The 19,277-nt window shown below is 42.6% G+C and overlaps 4 protein-coding genes and 1 non-coding gene across 5 annotated transcripts; 3 read left to right on the top strand and 2 right to left on the bottom strand.

Annotated features, from left to right (window-relative positions):
• Positions 1-1,312: 1,312 nt before the first annotated feature.
• On the top strand, positions 1,313-3,115 carry SS1G_06021 (predicted protein; the record flags this gene model as incomplete). The annotated part of the gene is made up of 3 exons (XM_001593049.1): positions 1,313-1,364; positions 1,812-1,903; positions 2,219-3,115. 3 exons carry the CDS (start codon positions 1,313-1,315, stop codon positions 3,113-3,115), a joined length of 1,041 nt encoding a protein of 346 aa, XP_001593099.1.
• Positions 3,116-5,445: 2,330 nt separating this feature from the next.
• Positions 5,446-5,533, bottom strand: SS1G_14535. Its single transcript has one exon. It is a non-coding gene; the product is annotated as a tRNA-Tyr (tRNA).
• Positions 5,534-9,564: 4,031 nt separating this feature from the next.
• Positions 9,565-10,576, top strand: SS1G_06020 (predicted protein; the record flags this gene model as incomplete). Its single annotated transcript, XM_001593048.1, has 4 exons — positions 9,565-9,595; positions 9,649-9,717; positions 9,788-9,907; positions 9,960-10,576. The coding sequence occupies 4 exons, from the start codon at positions 9,565-9,567 to the stop codon at positions 10,574-10,576; spliced, it is 837 nt and encodes a 278-aa protein (XP_001593098.1).
• A 1,489-nt stretch (positions 10,577-12,065) lies between these two features.
• Positions 12,066-13,556, top strand: SS1G_06019 (hypothetical protein; the record flags this gene model as incomplete). Its single annotated transcript, XM_001593047.1, has 1 exon — positions 12,066-13,556. One exon carries the CDS (start codon positions 12,066-12,068, stop codon positions 13,554-13,556), a length of 1,491 nt encoding a protein of 496 aa, XP_001593097.1.
• A 461-nt stretch (positions 13,557-14,017) lies between these two features.
• Positions 14,018-17,706, bottom strand: SS1G_06018 (hypothetical protein; the record flags this gene model as incomplete). The annotated part of the gene is made up of 2 exons (XM_001593046.1): positions 14,018-14,423; positions 14,477-17,706. The coding sequence occupies 2 exons, from the start codon at positions 17,704-17,706 to the stop codon at positions 14,018-14,020; spliced, it is 3,636 nt and encodes a 1,211-aa protein (XP_001593096.1).
• Positions 17,707-19,277: the final 1,571 nt, after the last annotated feature.

Raw genomic sequence — 19,277 nt, 5'->3', positions numbered from 1 at the left:
AAGGAAAAGTCATTCATCTCGTGATGATTGTGTCACTTATTTTTATGATGATGGTAACGTTGAACTAACTCTTCACACTTGATAATACATCTGAAAATAAAACAAAATAAAGCTACACTTGTAAACTTTTTGAATTTCTTTGATAAGATAGATTCATGAGTGCGTGTAATGAATGGTAGAGTTGGGTATAGGTTCTTTATGGAGGGGTGGGTGTGCGGGGTATTTATATAAGTAAAGACTTCCTAGCAATAAGAAGAGGATGCACATGGATTCGAAACTTCATTCGGGAGGTGCCTAAGCAGTCATAATTTAATCCTGTCGGAATAGAGGATTTGATATATATATGAAGGTCAAAGATGCACATACTCCTGAGGGGAATATATAGGTGATCAGTGAGTACAGAGGTAAGATATGTGGGCATACACTAGAAGGCGAGAATGGAAAAAAAAATCCTAGATCAAGATCATTGGTATCATCAACTTTATTTTCTAACTCTGAATGTACAGTTGTAATTTGGTGGATGATGTCTTGTTAATGTTGGATGTTAGATGTCTCCGTTACGGAGCTCATCGATATCAAAAACTGAGCAGATGTGGAGAGTGGAGCGAGAACATGGCACGTGCGAAGCGAACGGTATCCACTAACAGTCACAGTCACAGTCTAGATGCATGTGATCACCAGACATTCGAACTTTAGATTAATTACTGTGAAACTTTTTTATTGGTGATAGGTATATCTCTTTGTGGAGTATGGAGGGAATTAACGCTTTACTACCTTCCTAAATGGCTTTATTCCCGTTTTTCCTGGTTCTCCTCTTTGCTGTGACATGGAAATTACCTATATTTTTCTCTTTGCAATTTCCTACGCGTCCTCTGCTCATGCTTCACACCACCTCAGCCCAGACCCTCAAACCCTTCTTCGACTCTTCTTATCTACTCGAAATGTCAGGTGGATGAAGAAACGTTTAGTTTTTACGTTTCTACGTAAATATTCTAGATTTCGCATTTGGTGCCCAATCATATTGTTCATATAGGCGCAGCGATGCCATTGCCGGATAAAAGGCAGACATACGGCTCTTTTCCAATCCCTCTGCTCTATGTCTTGTCATTCTTGATAGGCTTTTCCTAGTTTCATGCATTCAATATACTGGGGTTGTCTGCACCCAATAGCTCTTGAGCAAAAGTCGTACGCGCTTAGTGATTATTCGATCCGCGCCAATCAAGAGTTCATAGACTTTGGGCAGGACCCGACAGTTTGGTTGAGGCAAATGCCACAGATTTGCCGTAGTGCCATTCCGCTGATACTCGCAATGATGCCTGCGATACTTGCCTTTTCTATTGAAAAGCCCCCATGGCTCAATCTAAGTAGATTTTAAGTATGCAAGGTCTAGCCCACACACATTTGCTCCTCTGTGATATATAGAATGGTATGGGTAACGCAGAACCAAATCCTATTCTACGTGTTCTTTCTTTGAAATGATACTTGTACGCTATGAATCTTCATTCGGCACGTAAGATTCATGCATTTAATTCTGCGTTGGCTCGTTCTTGTTGATATGGTGCTGGCAACCTCATCAATGCCATTTTTAGGACAGTTTCTCAATCCGAGTGCAGGGGCCACTCAAAATCCTATATGGATGATCGGGACCCAGCAGACTTTATCATGGGAAACGAGCCTTAGTAACTATACAATCGCGTTATGGAATCAAAATTCGGATGGAAATGGATACTCTAAGGGTCCAGCCCTGTTAGGTACTGCAATGCTTCCTCATAGTTGTGACCATTGATTCTTTGCTAATGCCTACATCGCAGAATTATATGATGGGTCGGTCACATCACTGAATTGGACGGTTCAGACCTACGCATTTTCACTCTCTGTTTCTCCCGTGTTTTATCTACTACTTGTAAGCAAATTCAATTTGATCTTTTGAACTCGCAGGCTACGAAATCGTCGTCACTATCGCTTGGTTTCAACCACAAGCGCGTTTGGAGAACAGGTAATAAGTCTTGTGAATACTATCCACTGTTCAAAAAAGAGCTGTTTTATACGTGTTTCTGTTTCTGCCATATTTTGGGGATTGGCCGTTTCTTTCCATGTCAATATTTTGATCGATAAATGTGCTCAAAAGGGTGAATGGATTTCACTTCTTTCGTCATACTTTTGAACCTGGAGACTATGAACAAACACACTTAGATCAGGCATACTGACAAGTCGACAGCAACCCGGCACTCTCAGCGATAATGGCAATAATATCGTACCAAAAAGTCAATTTATTACATCACATACCTTCAACATAACCTCCACGACATCAATCACGGAAAGCGATAAGAAAGACCACAAACTGGGACTTATACTCGCTCTATCCCTCACCATTCCCTTCGTTCTTATATGTATTTCTCTAGCAATATACTTCATTCACTCACGACGACGGCGTGCTCTCGAAAACCCTCCTCATTATCAATACCCTTATCATGTTGGATTTCGACAAAGCCGGAATCCATTCTTTACTGCGAATAGCTCTCCTACATCTACCTTTCCAAAAGATAACTCTCCTCGAGATCGACAAAGACAAGGTAGTAAAACCATCAACAATGGCATATACTTCCCACCTCCTCCGACCACTCCAAAATCTCCTCTATCATTTACCTCTAGTCTCAAGAGTCTACGCGGCCGTAAAGGGAACAAAACCAGTTCCGGTAACAACAAAACTCATATTCAACACCCCAATCCAACTTATGCCTCTTACCCCCTCAGCCCCAACGGATACCATCAATCTAACTACCTATCACCCACATATCACCCTCTGCAAAGAATGGCATCTCTCACCTCCACAGATGCAGGAAATCCGCACATTCAACAATTACAAGAAGCACAACAAGAACTTGCTACGCAGCGTCAAAGACAGGCGTCAAGAATGGAGTACCAACCTCCAGAAATAAGTCCATATGATGAACCTCGAGTTGGACCCAACCACGGCGATCAGAAATGGGTCATTAAACCCTATATGTCACCGGAGATGCCATCGGCTGTCAAAAAGAGATATCATGAAGAACAGGCTGAGGCAAGGATTACGAGGGGAAAACACAATTATGATGAGCCGGATGAACTGTGGTAGGAAATAATGGATGGGCATTTTAAGGGTTGAACTTTGTTGTGGCGGCACAAATTTTTTGTTTGGGAATTTTACTGTTTCTTTACGGCAAGGTCCACTTCGACTATATTTTAAGAGAACACAGAGAATTTTTTTCACTTAGGTATATATATTGGAAATATTTAAAGGAGGCGGAGGAGGCTCGAGGATTAGTTAAAAGATGAAGATACCCAAAAATACAACAGCTAATTAAGAAGTCATTATCTCTCAACCCTAAGATTTCGAACAATATTACAACTCGAAACCGAAAAACACCAGTTCCTGCACACTCCAACAAACCCTAGCCACTGAACCTAACACTGACAGTCTGACACCGACACCGTAGTATCAGCTGCTATTACTGCTCAAAAATCCCTCACGTCTATACCCTGTATCATTCGCACACATCCATCCATCCATACACTCACTCAGTCTACTCTGTATGTGAATTGAAATTGAGGCACAGCAATTTAGTAATGTGATGAGATGACCTTATTCATGCGATTGGTGGATGTCCAAACTCCATAAACCATTTATCCCATCCCATGTTATGTCATAATATGTCATAATGTGATATGATATGAGGCCACTGAATGTTGCACTGCACTCAGTCTATCTGCATTAAAGCTAGCTATTCTATTTATTATGTTATCCGAGTCCAAGTGGTTTTTGCAGTGTTAGGGGGGGAAGATTTGGGAATTTTTGATCAGGTACTTAATGATTAGTGATTTTGGTAATAAATCTATCTTACTATAGTTTTTGATATTCTTTAAGAAAAAGTTAATTAATTATATTTTATATGAAGATTAAGATTATTATATAAGAATATAATAATAAATCTACTAGTCAATTATTATTTTTTTACCATACATATGTATTTTTCCTTTTTTTTTTCTTTTTTTTTTTTTTTTGAAAGAGTTATACTCACAACAACCCTAAAGTAAGATTATCTAAGTAAAAGTAAAAATTAACAGTCCCCTCCTAATCTTCCTTAGCTTAACCCACCAAACCAGACCAGATCTTACCGAGGTATGGTTACACCGTACACACGAAGTACCGCATCTGCACACATAATACATAATCACCAACGACCTACCAACAGCCAACAGCACCTGCATATCCATATTCTACGGAGTGGGATGTATATTCCCCGGTAGAGGTTATTAGCTTATATAGGTATAGAGTATAAGGTTAAGCGGACCGTTCCGCTCCCTCTTTTTTTTTTCAAAAAAATACTCCGTATTTCCGCGTTTTGGTAGGTTAACTAATATAACCTTGGAACCTTTTGTTAAAATTTTCTGACTTCTGGTTTTTGAGGTGGTAATTGCAACTCTATTTATTTAGGTAGGGAGGTATATATATCGAGATTCTCGAATTACAGAGCTGGCTGGTGGAGTATTTTGTAGGGAGAAAATAGAGTGGTAGTGAGTTGTTTGAAGAATGATTATACTTTGCTGTGCTATATTGTGCTGTGTACATACGGAGTACCGTGACTGATTTTGTTGGCTCTGTGTATGGAATAGGAGTGTAACGATACTATACTAAAGGCAGCGGCTGCCTAAGGTTCGTCGATTGGTAGTTATGGATTAAGGCTTTATCAATTGGTATTCACTTGAAAGTGAATTCGTTACTAGATCAACTAGAATGTAGGTAAACTAATTGATAACTAAGTTGAGCACGAAGCTCCTAGGGCTCCTTATCACGTGATTTATGATGGTGCGTGCGCATACGATCTTCAGGTGACCAAGATCACATACTAATTCGATGAAATCTGATCGTGTTTGCACAAGGCCTAAGCTCTCCTAATTAATCAGTTTGCTACCATCGTAACACCATCAATCCTAATGGTGAATCGTGACAAGGAGTGAATGAGATATAAGATATAAGATATCTTATGGATTTCTCAACCAATAAATAAATAACTCATCAGTAGGATAAGGTTGTCTATTTGAGTCTTTTAATGAATGATATGATGTGATATACATGGCCGATTCTCCTAATTTAGGCGTAGGAAATATATACAGACTAAAGAGACAAACACCGAACGAAACCAAACCAAACGGAATCTCTCTCGTCTTGCATTTATATCTTGTATAATTATCTAATTGATATCTTTACCATGTATGGTATTCAGTAATAATGTATATCTAAATCTTCCATTAATTGACCTTATCCAAAAAGAAAAAAACCTCCACAATATAAAACTTACAACTCCACCCCACACACCCACCCCTCTCACCAAAATTCCCCCCCAAAAATACATCCACATCCCTATATCCCACAAAAACCAAAACCCAAAAACGAAAAAGAAAAATTCTCTCAGGCGTGAGTCGAACACGCGACATCCAGATTACAATGAAACAATTACAGTCTGACGTCATAAACCAACTAGACGACCGAGAGTGATATTTTCGAGTGAGACTCGAAATGGTCTTACATACCATTGAGGCATGATTGGCTGTTTGTTATTGAAGAGACGGAAATTGAAACTATGATCTATGCAGTTGAGCTGGGGATGGAAGGTGGGTGGGGAAGGAGGGTGAAGTGGGGATGTGTGATAGATGAGTGTAGAATGGGGTGGGTTGGGGTTTTAATGGGTTTTTTGATTTGTTTATAAACTTACCTCAATCTTATCATAAGAGGGTTTCTTCTTGAGAGACTCTTTTATAGTCTAGATAAAGACGACAGATGGGGATGGGGATGAGTAGTCGTTGATTAATTGAATGGTTGATGCTTTTTAATAAGGTCCTGGAAAGCGGTTTGATGTTACGACCAATCCTAACAGCTACTCAGGTGACTAAGCTTATGGTCACATGACCCAATATTGTCCCACCTAGAATCACAGGCAGTGGGACATGATGGGAGGCGATGGGATGTATAATACGAAGGTCTATATAATCAAGATGGATTTCCTTTGTATAGAGCTTCGTGCTCAAGATCAATCATTTAGTATACTCTACTATTAGTTACGAATTGCATCATTGTCATTACTTAAGTCCCTGCTTGACGCCTAGTTATAAACCACCTCGAGAGCCTAGAGCACTTCCACGTGATCTAGACGGCAAACCTCGTAACAGTTTTGCAGGAATTTTGTCACGAATTCAAATTGTAGAGAGTGAATAGATTTTAGAATTCTTATATCATTTAGTCAACCTTTGATAATGCCAATTTTAAACAAAATATCCAGTTGCCGTAGTGGAAACAGGAGCTGAAAATGGCAAGAACTTAAAATGCAATCAATTTTCTAACCAGAGGAGTCGAATATTTTCTTTCAACATTCTAAGATATCAAACAATCTGCCCCTCTACCTCTCAACCACGCCCTAACCCATGAAACTAACCCCCTTATCCCCCAATCCCTTCATATCCACCTTCTTCCCTTCAAATCGCCTCTTTTCACATCTTCCCAAATTTCACAAGTTTCGTCATATTCCCTCCCACTCCAAAGCTCCCACAAACAGTTCCCAACGCGTACAAATCACTTTCTTTCGTCGGCTTTCCATCCCTTCCTTTAAGCCACTGATTTGTCCTGTTTGGATACTACCTTGCAGTTTAGGATTGGTGTCCATTGCTATTGGGTTTCTTGAGACCAGAAAGAGCATCAGATTGAATTGATTGATTCTCTAGCTAAGCAGTTAAGCTGCGAGTATATATTCAACAAAATGAAGGAATAGGCTTAGGTATTCGGTCTTCGGAATTAAAGTGCTTTGAAATCAAAATATTGAAAGCAAACAAACAGTATACCAAAAAGGAAAGAATGAATTTAAAAGTTGAGTTTTTGTTTGCTCCTTATATGCATATGCTGCCAAGATCCCAGGGGGTCAACAATTGCTCTCCCTCTTCATCACCATTGAAAGTTTGAGGAGAAGAATCCGAAATAAATAGAGAGTTATGAAATTTAGTAAGTTTACGATGACTTGATCATGGAGATTTATATTATCTAGACCTTCTCCTCGTTTCTAGTCAACACAAACGAGTAATCGTACTCCAAGACCAAATGAACTATTTCCATTGCCAAACAAAACTCCCAAGCAAGAACCAAACCTTTTCCCTTTTTTAACCATCCATTTACCAGTATAAAGCTTCCTTCCCTAATTGTACTCCTTACTCTATGCCTGATCTATATGCAAAGAAAAACACTACCCAAAACGTATTCATCTCACCTCAAACCTCTATTCCACATGCCCCTGATCTGCCTTCACAAATTACATCAAAGCTCGTTACAAGACCGACAGCACCAACCCAATATAAAACAAAACAAACCAAGCCGCCATCCGTCTCAACCTACTTGCTACCTGCTCAGGAGACCACAGAAACGCTTTGAGTCGTCTCAGTATACATGGCTCCCGACCGTGGAGAAGTGGTATTCATGGAGACAAAAGGTGACTTTAATAGGATGTAATCGAGGTATATTGGGAGTGAGAGATCTTTCGCGCGATAGCACCTTGACTTGAAGGAAGAACAATTAGAGTATGGCTTCAAGAAGTTTGGACCGAAGTGAGGATGAACGAAAAGAAAATGACAAAGGAAAAGGAGTGAAACGAGTGCATTGCCTGCGCGCAAAAGATTTTGGTTCCATTTTTTAACTAATTGAAAGCTGCAGAACAATCGTGTGTGAGTAAGAGGAAATGAATGTGTTGATGGTATGATATAGTGTATGTATTTATTCTAGGAGTATTTGTGAGAAGTAACATCCTATCTTAGACTGTCAGTGAATTTTTTCGGCAATAAAATGCTAGATATAAACAGAAATTTACATACCGCTGACTTATATAACCCATCATTGCTCAGAGCGAGGGCCTTGCCCACTGTCACACAGCGTTACACTGCTTAATTTGTAAGTCAACCATGGAAGTGCGAGGTTGTATGATCATGGGAATGACTGGTAAGGCTAGATGGTTCAGATTATAGAGATATCGAAAATAATGCTTTGTATTGATGTGACTGGGAGAGTTACCCCAATGTACAACTTTCGAAAAGGGCAGGACCGATACACAGAAGTATTCCAGGGTAATCTTCGGCTGTCACATGTGCTTGTCGTAGAACCAGAACTTACGACGGAGTAATCATTTCTTGAATGTTCGGTCTAAGAGAGGTGTTGGAATTCGAGATTTCTACTATAATGGAAAGTTGGCAGATGCCAGCTTTAAAATATACGTCAATGGATAGAGAAAGCCTTTGGAGGACCCTGGTCGGCCGCGAGAATGCCAATATGCTCAGTTGGCCTGGCTATGCAGAATGAGTTTTCATGCTTGTCGAGTACCCTTCTAGGCCTCCTTCATTTTTGAGAACTAAGCGAGTTACTTCTCGCTTGGAAAAGTTCTAACAATTTTCGACTCTGAATGGTCGGAGAAAAGGTGTAGTATTGTTCATTGTGGTCCGAATCCTTCTATAAAAATTTGCGTATCTTTTTGAAACACCAACACTCACTAGAGATGTCCGGTGATAACCTTTCACCGATCAAAAGCAACTCCAAAAAATGGCCGACCCTTCAGCCCTATGGAGAGTACTCGGCCGTTGGTACAGGCTTAGCTCCATTTGGTTAGAGCAGAGAAATCAAGCGCCACTATTATTATTGGCAGCCACACTCCTGGACATTTCCAACATGTGGGTAAACAAGCAGACGCTGGGCATTATTTGCAATATCAAATGTGATTACTGTTCCTTCAGGAGAAACATCACAAAACATTAGTGGCGACAGGCTTCACATCGAGTTGCCAGGCAATTCAACGATGCTTTTTTACGAGAGAATTCTTCTGGAAGGTTGGAAAGATTCAACCAGCTCTCGAATTAGATCCTTAAGATTTCGTCCATAGCCTAGACCAGAAGACCAGGAAATCACATGAAGCAAGACCACCTGAGTATGGCCAAAAAATCGGACGTTGCGGCGTCGTGAAATGAAGACTCTGTGCACTGTTGGCAGCACTGAACTGATTACGTTATCTGTTGAGGCCCAACATGGTTAATAACCAAAATGTCACGACCGTCAATTCAGCGCTTGCCGCTTGTCGGCCGGGTCGTTTTGTACTTGTCCTTCACTAACGATTCTTTTCACTGAAGAATTGCTATGGTAGGATAGTTGGTGGTTTGTAGTGTCTGTTCGATTTCATAAATTTTGCTTGCCTGTACCAAGATCCAGTGATCTACCGGTCAAAACGGCCAATAATCCAAAGCACCGCAATTGCGCAGCGTGGGCACATTTATCTGACCAATGTGGGTAATCTATGTTATGGTTTACTAAGAGCCGTATATAGTGAGCTAGGTCTCCTATTCTCAAGCAGTTGATAGTGAAGCCAAATTATCTATCTGCTGAGGTTGAAAGTTAGTCGTGCGGAATTCTTCATTGCATAGACCTTCCTTTTCTTCACTCATTTGAACACCCTTTTGCATTGTCGCCACTTAGTAGTGGCAAAATAATAATCCCACACCTTCAAAATGTCTGGACGTGGAGCATGGAGGCCGATGAGTAAGTCTTGACATGTTGTTGTAAATCTTAGGGCTTACTTTGGTTTTTCATAGATCCGAAGAACATCACTGTTCGAGCTTCAGTATGGATAATCGGGGCCATTCCATTTTTTACCTTTTCAGGTAAGCACAATCACGTTCTCCTTGCCCGCCGTGTCAATATGTATGCCTGAGCTGACGTGTTGGTTCTTAGCCATGTCGATCGCCGGATCTGCGACGACAACGCCTGGAATGGAGAATATCTTCATCGGGCAGATTTCTAAGGTTGGCACCGATGGATCTAAAATCGGTGGATTGAGGTTTGGCTATATGGGTTTGTGGAGACGTATCCCAGCTGTGCGAAACACTCACTAACAAGCGATCAGGTCTCTGTGCCTATGTGGGAGTGGAAGGAAATAACGGAGATACTTTCAAGAATACAAACGGTTTTCAATGTATAGGCAAACAGTATGAGCAGTCACCCGATGAAATTGCCTCCACACTACATGTCGACGCAAATATCGTACAATTAGGGCAAAAGTTGCAGAACGACATATCAATTTTCATGCCTATGGTGGCTTTAGCCCTGTTTCTATTGGGATTCCTCGTTGACACCTTTGCATGGCTCTTCGCAGGTCTAGGAAAACCTGTTGGTAAGGTTGGTATGGTAGCTATGCCATTTTTGTGGGCAGCTGTTGCCACCAGTCTTGGTGCAGCATATACCCTCACTGTTTCCGTTAACGCAATCAATACGGTACTTGGAGATACGGCTGTAGGATGTTCTGCAAACGTACAAATTGAGCAGGGCAAAACACTTGAGGGACTTCAATGGGCTGCGTTTGCCTTTGCTCTCCTCTTCGCATTCGGTATCTACATGGTTACTAGAGACACTATGTATGGATTTAACATTGCTCCTCGTGCTAGATCCCGTGGAAGAAGAATGGAAGATACGTACCCCGATGCGTACTCCGTAGGAGAGCGATCACTAAGTTACGAGAGATAGGAGAGTACTGAGGTGCGAACATTTGTATGATAAAAACCACGGTGTCATTGGCGTGATGAGCCACGGTACGTTATAAGGGAATACGAGCGTGTGGCGTGGCGCTTATGAGATGCATATTTCCGTTTGGGTGGATGTTTTGATGTTATGCTTTTCTATTTCTGCTAGTCAGCTAGAACAATATGATTTAATTTGCGTATGCTCTTTTTGTTCTTGGATAGTCCCCTGCCACGTTCAACACTTTATGCGCCTCAACGACTGCACATGAATTAAGCGGTTCATTCATAGTTAGAATAACCTCGTTGTATGTTTGGATAGGATCATGAACACACAGAACCGTCTGAATACCGATCATTTCAAATACAGCCTCCAAGATCAAACTCAAACCCCAACAAGGGTGTCTACTTGCTCATGTATATCTAGTAACAAAAATGCTTCACAGCACCTCACCAACGAGTCCTATCACAATAAATTGACCTCTACCATCAAGTCATGCTGCGTGCCCGAAAGTCGCCAGGCCATGAAATTGTATACAAAGGGACGAATGCCGCGACCAAATTCAGGGCATCACCGAACGTACCGATACTCGCAGTAACCAAACCGAATGCGGTACTTGCAATGGTTTTGAGGGCTCTGGTGGTAAGCCGTGCCTAGAATGTAGATGCAGCGTGAAGAGATACGTGAAATACAAGGGGTAAAAATGGGAAAACTGGGAGCTTAGTCTTCGTAGACCCAAGAATTACGCTTGCGGCGTCAAAAGCTTCCAAGGAGATATCTGGGAAAGGCCATATCGACAAGGCTAAGCCCAAGAGTTCTGAAAAAAAGGGGTTCCGGGTCAATTGCAAAAGCACTGGACATACGGAGTAGCATACTTTCAGCTCCCTCTGCACACGTGTACACACATATCCTATAGTATTTGGGAATGATCATGCAAGTTTTTCAGAGATAACTGTAACGCAAGCAACTGTGGCCCGTGAAGATGCCATATAAACCTAAGATAATGATCCCAAATCCGGACATGAAGTAAAAATTAATCGGCAATCGATGTGCATCGGATGTTAAAAAGCTCCTGCCAAGAATGACAAGGCTGGTATTCAGCCTTGTTTTGATTGGTCGAGGCTTGACAACCCATCTCTGATTATGGAACTCGAAGTGCATTAACCAGCTCTCATGACAACTTATCATCAACAATATGAGTTCCGAGGTCTCGCGGCCACTACTTCTACCCCAGAATCGGAAATTGCGACACCTGCAAGGTATATACATCCGAAATCTAACACTTTCTCGTCCGCGGGGAAAAACGATCGACGATGCAGGTCTAAACAAATCACCACAGAAGCTCGAGGCTTTGCGCCGCGAATCACAGCTGCATCATGCACAATCATCAGGGGATCTGCGGCCTTCCGCGAGAACTAGGAGGTCGAGTTCGAACTGGGTGGGTGCAAGCCCCGCTATCAGGCAAAAAAAGCTTGAGGATGTAAGGGACAGTCGGATGGCAGATAGCTTCTTCACATTACATTGCGCCGGACAGGATGATCCGATATATATCAGCGAGGTCGTAGAAAAGGCGATGAATCCTACGTTTCGATCTTTCGACTTGTCTTCATTTGGTCCTGCGACGACGCGACTCGATACTGTTACTGTCAAGATATGGGTTAAACGACAAGACTTCGTTCCGCTGATCGAAGAGGAAGTTAATCTTCAGTCTTTACAGTTCTTAGGACGGCTGGAGAACCACCCTTTCCCCTCAAATTCAATTATTTTCCAACTCGCAGATGGCATATATACCATTGATCTCACTTCCAAACTACCTCGGCCGAGGCCTAGCATTGCTCTTCCAACCTCCTCCTACAACGCACTGATGCGCCTCTCGAACCTCGATGAATCCATCCAAGATGCTTTAGCTACTCGCGAAGAACTTACTTCTCAAATAAACAACATTCTTACTAATAATACTTCTCCATCAATATCTCTACCCCTTGCCCAAGAATCCTTTACCCTTGCCAAACGCTACGTCACAACTTCTCGCAGACTGCTTCATCAATCCCAACATCGCCAATCTGAACTCAAAGCATCCATCTCTTCTCGACGAGCCGCCATCTCATCCGGTTACGCCGTCCAGTCAGCCGCTGAGTCAGATGTCCAGAACGCTCAAGAACACCTCAACAATTCTCGCGCTCTCCTCACAAAAACCAACTCCCTCATCCGTGGCCAACGCCGTCGCATTTGCGAAGAACTCATCCAAATATACCCCATTGAACCCACATCTCACCCTCTTCTCTTTACGATTTGCGGTCTCCCTCTTCCAAACACTACTGAAGATGATACATCTTCTGCCGACGAGGATGTCATAGCCGCCGCTCTAGGCTATGTCGCTCAATTAGTTAATCATCTCCAATACTACCTAGGAGTGCCCCTCCCATATCCCATCACACCCCAGGCTTCTCGCTCCCTCATCAGCGACCCCATATCTCTGATGCAAGACCGCCAAAGGGTATTCCCCCTCTACCCTCAATCTGTCATCCGCTTCCGATTCGATTGGGGCGTATTTCTCCTAAACAAAAACATCGAGGCACTAGCCGAATCCCAAGGCCTCCGCGTCCTAGATATCAGACAAACAGTTCCTAATCTAAAATATCTATTATACGTCTGCAGTGCTGGCTCCGAAGAACTACCAGAGAGGAAGAGAGGAGGAGTAAAGGGATTACTGGTTGGGGGTGCTGGGACTGTAAGGATGGGGAGTAGAAGGGGAAGCGAAGACAGTGCAGGAATGACGGGAGTAGGTGATGCGGTTAGAAAGGCATTAGAACATGGAAATGGAGGGACGGGACCTGGATCCGGACTGGAAAACGCTACTGGGAATGGGAACGGAAATGGAAATGGGAATGCCCAGGCAACAGTTGATGTACAAATAAAAAAGGAGCCGTTGGTAATGGCAGGGCATAGCTTGAGGACGAGTGGATTGAGGGAAAATGTTCATTAGTTAGTTGAGAGGAGGTAATGCCTAATGCTTGAGTTGGAAGGGAAGGGTCAATGCCCTGGGTATATACTTGGTAATATGTCTTCACAAGTACCAAATGCTAGTCTTTGCTCGTGTAGAGGCTGCTTTATCCTGAACATTCATCTCAAAAATACATGTCTTGGTGAGTTGTATAAACCGCAATTTTATTACGTTTTATTGTAATGAAAGCCACAAATCAAGTTCGATGACTATCGAGTCATAATTGTGTCTAATATATCCGACGACTCTTTCTATTTTTTCGAGTCGGTTCAAAAAAAGTTCACAATGAGAAGACAAAAAGGGCTTCTTAAATGGAAAATATTATAGGCCCCATTCATAAGCCTCCGCTAAAAGATCATTAGAAAGCAATAGTCCTCTGCTGTAAGCATGCCCAAACGCCATATTTTCATGCATCGCTTAGTGTATACATTAAATGCTGTCTCTTATCTCTTCCCGCTGGCGGCTCTGAGCACAGCAGCCGGAGACAAGGCTGCTACGCCAGCTCTCTCTCGCATGGCCGTCATCGCTGCAGTCACTGGTGTTTGAGCACCGCTTGCTGGTCCTGGGGTGTTGGCTCTTGTTGCTGGAGCACTTCTGTTATGTGCCATGTGACTCTGCACAAGATGACCCGCCGCCAAGGCACTACACAAGGAGAGCTCACCAGCAAGAACAGCTGCAGCAATCACACGTGCGAGTTTTCGGGCATTATCACCAGGATTAGTTGGATGAGAACCTCTTACACCAAGAAGATCTAACATGGCGCTCTGAGGCTCAAGGATAGTACCACCACCCAAGGTCCCAACTTCAATAGAAGGCATGGAGACACTGATTTGCAAGTTACCGCGAAGACTGTAGAATAGTGTTAGTGGCATTCTCCAAATTTTGAATATGAAACAGCTTACTTCTTCATGAGTGTGATACAACTACTGCTCTCAACTACTTGTGCTGGATCTTGACCGGTAGCCAAAAAGATTGCAGCTACGATATTGGCAGCGTGAGCATTGAAACCACCCATAGCACCTGCCATTGCACTTCCAACAAGATTCTTGGCAATATTCAATTCGACCAATGCATCAACATCAGTTTTAAGAACCTTACGAACGACGTCACCGGGGATGATTGCTTCGGCAACAACGCTTTTACCACGTCCATCGATCCAATTAACGGCAGCGGCCTTCTTGTCGGTACAAAAGTTACCGGAGACGGAAATGATTTCCATGTCATCAAAGCCGCATTCGGTAGACATCACTTTCAAAGCGTGCTCAACACCCTTCGAGATCATGTTCATTCCCATAGCATCTCCAGTAGTAGTTTTGAAACGAGGGTAGAGATTGGTACCTGCCAAGGCAGTTTTAATGGACTGAAGTCTTGCGAATCTACTGGTTGAGTTGAATGCATCTGTCATAGTCTGCTGGCCAGCTTCTGAGTCAAGCCAAACCTTAGCAGCACCGGCGCGTTCGAGGGTCTCGAAGGCGATACATGGACCACGAGTCATACCATCACCAGTAAGGACTGTAACAGCACCGCCGCCAGAATTGATGGCTTTGCAACCACGACTTGTACTTGCAACAAGAACACCTTCTGTTGTAGCCATGGGTAAGAAGAAACTTTGTCCATCGATAACAATCGGACCTGCCACACCAAGAGGTAACGGAAGATAACCAATGACATTCTCACAGCAAGCTCCTAAAACACGGTCGTAGTTGTAGTGCTGATATGGCAATAATGAATTTTCGAGTAGACTGGTAGTTTCAGAGGTAGCAGGGGTTCGTGAGATGATGGCACGTCTAATCTTTACGGCGCGAGTAGTATCCTTGAGGGTCTTTTCCAAGGAGTAACCAGGTATCTTGCCTTGCATGGATAGTTCGATGAGTTCTGCATCGGTCAGCTCCGGCGCACGTTTAGCTTCAAGCATCTTTTCGAGCTCTTGTTGACTTCGGCGTAATTGCGGTTGGGCATTATTCAGAGATTTAGGAGCCATAACTAATCCATCATCCTCATCATCAGTAGTAGCTGGTGTTCTAGCTGGCGTCAACGGTATATTGTCGCTGGCATTCGGGTCGATGTTGTGTAATCTCAAGACAGGTGTAGAAGCAGAGTTGTTGAACCTTTCAGCCTGATCGAGCTCCTTAGGGTCGACAGCATGGTGTGGAGGCATTTGAAGTGGTTCCTTGCCAACACTCCATTTAGCAGCATTGAAGAGGTACCCGTTGAGCACAACACTCAATGTGAGAGCCACAACGATCCATTTTGAAAGGACTGGGTCCTCAAAACTCTTCAATAGGTTATCCACAACTCGGCCACCCATTCCATATTCAGCAAATTCAGCGTCAAAATCATCAGCAGCATGTTTACGATGTTTGGTTGCTGGTTCAGCGTAGTGAATGGAAGGATATTCGAGCTCGTATTTAATTGGTGTAAGTACGCTGACAATTGTTGACTTGTCGTGAGCTTTTGCCATCTCAGCGATAGAATCTAAGCCATTAGATGCAACTTTGAAGGGGTCCATTGGTGGTGGTGTTAAAACACTTGAAAAACTCGATCCTGAAAACATAGCTGCGCCTGGGAGCTGAACACTGCTGTTGCCACCCCGGAATGGGATGGTACAGAGGTTGAGAATGTTGATTATGATGAATCCAGACACCATCAAACCTTTGAATTTTGGAATACTGCTACCCTTGACCTTACGGCCAAAGATATTTGCTTCGCTAGTCTGGGAACCGTCGGCTTTCGGCCAATCGTCACTTTGGGCAACTTTCTCGGCCACTCGTGGGTTAATTCCATCATCCTCTAATGCCTGGCGGAGAGCAACATGTCGTTTGATTCGGTTGATTTCAAGCTTAATGCTCAAAATTGCAGTATAGAAAGTGAACAAAAGGACACAGTCAAAGAATAAAATCCATGCAGCCAAGAAACAAAACTGCTGGAGACCTCCTTGAACGCCCGATGCAGCTCCGGCAATCAAGATACAGATTTCGATTGCATAATCTCTCACAATCTCGAAACCCTTCTCACTTATCGCAACCTGGACTGCATATTGAATGGACGTAGGAGAAACCCCGTACTTTTTCTCTCCTACTTCGTGGTGGGGTCGTTGGGTGTTAAGAGATGCAGATAAAACAGCCTTTGTCAAAACAATAGCCTTCTCGAATCCAATTGTTACGACGAGGAATGGGAGACCTTCGGACAGCAATACCATGTTCATTGGAACTCCCATTTTGGTGGTGACGATCAATCCAAAGAGGAAGGCAAAAACTGAGGAGAAAAGAGTTGTGGCAAAGAGCCAGAAATTTGATCCCATACGCCTCATAGAGACAAACAGCGAGACGAAAGTAAGGTGCATAGATATATACCCGAGTACCATAATGATGATGTCGAGAGTCTCGGCGTTTTTGAGAAGGTCTAAAAATTCAGTCCAAGCATTTGACGCCCATCTCCTCAATCCTCGTCGAGTCTCATCTCCCTTTGCAGCTTTCATGATCCACATCTTTTTCTCCTGAATAGGCTCTGCCTCGAGTCCTTGACGGGCATTGGGATCGGTAGGAACCGTAGCAGCAGAATTAGGTAGTTCTTGAGATTTGGCGAGAAATTCAGGGGCTTGGTTGTAGGGCACGGCAAAAGCTAGAGCACTGTCCTGAGATAAGGATGCCAAAGGGTTTGAAGTTGATGGAAGGGAGGTGACGGAAAGATTTTGTGGTAACGGCACAGAGTCCGCTAACGGCGCTGCCTGTAAAGAATTGGCGGCAGCAGAGTCTGGGAAGACGAATGTCAAAAGTGCCAAGTGATCCACGTTGGATGGCACGGTTTCCACATCTGAAGCCTGCCATTTCCAGGCAGTCTCGGGACCGATCTGCAGTTGACGATTGCCTGCAACAAGAGAGCTCCATGTTGCTTTGTCGGCACCACTGGCTTTGACCGAATCAAAAAGACTACTTTCCAGAAGTCCCATGTATGTTGTGCTCGCCAAAACTGCAACTATAACGATTGTGTGGATTGGGTGTAGGCATGCTCGTCGAGAGAGAAGCTGGATAAGTGGTGTGACCTTTTTACTGAGCCACATAGGGGATGCATTGGTGTCGGTGGCAGAGGAGGTTCCTCTGAACCGCGAGGGCAGAAATGAATTTCCGATCATGGTGGAAGAAATACAAGCAGGCTAGGTTGTATTCTATATCAAAGCCATCGACAAATGAAGCATGTAGTTCGTTCTGTTAAAGCTGGATCCAAAGTAACCATTAGCAAATGAGTCAAGAATTTTCGTCAAGTGAATAAATAGTAAAACTCTAGAAGACAAGAGATGAAAGGACTCCTCAGGTCAAGTGCTGAGGCTGAGTGATAAGAAACCTCTACCAAAAGAGAGTTCTGACATAGGAGAATGCAACCTACAAGTCTACTATGAAGTATTGGTCTTGAATTTCGCAAATGTACTCGAAGAGAGTTGGAGGGAATGATCGGAGACACTTTTGAAAAGGAAAAGAATGAGTGATGTGTTGGTGTTGAGACCAAGCAAACAAGACGGGATGTCAAAAAGATAGAGACGTAATGGCTTTTCTTGAAGGTGGTGGAGTGGGATATGTGATTTTTTGTGATTAAGAGAAAGAGAAGATCAATGGACACAACTACAGTCACAACTGATTGTGATTGAGATTATCAAGTAATAATTATCTCATAAAAATCCACAGCAAAAGTTAAGCTTTAGGAAGAATTTATAAGGGACAGCCCCATGGAAGGAACGGAAAGCAACAATATATTGTTGACATTCATTCTGCTTGTATTGATCCCTGAAAATTAAGTATCAACTTTGCGTTAGTGAGGCGGTGACACTACCTGCAGCTTAACGATAAGTGGCTTAGCTCTGCATCAAGCTTGCGTTTAGGATAAAGGAAATTAGCAAAGTCGATCTTTTAGACTCTGTCCTCCATAGAAATCTTTTGGCAGGTTCAACCTTTTTTCCCTTGATGAACATGCAATTCCTTTCTTAAATTACTTCATATTGTTCATCAAAATAATCTTCACATTGTTATCGAAGGACATCACATGATGAGAAATAATTTGATGTTCAGGAAAACACTTCTAGATTGTGTACTCTCAGCTCTGTGTGTACTCTGTATGTATTCTGTATGTATAACTGGATCCAGTCACTACTAACTAGGTACATGCTACATACATATACCGAGTACAAACTGTTGTCCTAAATCTAATCTGCGGAAATAAATCTTTTCATTGACCAATTCACCAAGCAGATAATGGAACTTGTTGTCCAATTGACAATATTATTGGATAATGGCCCTGCTTTCCAAACTAGCATCGGACACAATCTTCCCCTTTTTTCTTCCATACCCTTCTTTTTATTCTATTGAGCTAAATCACATGATACTCATCACTACAGTGTCTTTCATCATACAAATATCAAAATTTTCATCAACTTCAAGTCTTCAACACCCAACATCAAAAATATTTTCTTGGTGGGGTATACATTGATTTTGGTAAGTACAACATTTTATTGTTGGAGAACAAGTACAAACAGACCACAGGTTGGTTCATACTTTGTTCTAGATAAGAATAAACTTTTTAAGGCTTTAATCTATTTAATGATTGTTACTTCACCAACAATCTATCTAGTCTATCTAGTATATCCAGCAAAACTTTTCACATCAGATCAACCAACAACACATCATCACATCACATCAAATCAAGTCAACTAAC

The sequence above is a fragment of the Sclerotinia sclerotiorum genome, genomic scaffold (genome assembly GCF_000146945.2).
Source record: "Sclerotinia sclerotiorum 1980 UF-70 scaffold_7 genomic scaffold, whole genome shotgun sequence".
NCBI lineage: Eukaryota > Fungi > Ascomycota > Leotiomycetes > Helotiales > Sclerotiniaceae > Sclerotinia > Sclerotinia sclerotiorum.
The sequence above is the reverse complement of the archived record's forward strand: the minus strand, read 5'-3'. Positions and strand labels throughout refer to the sequence as shown.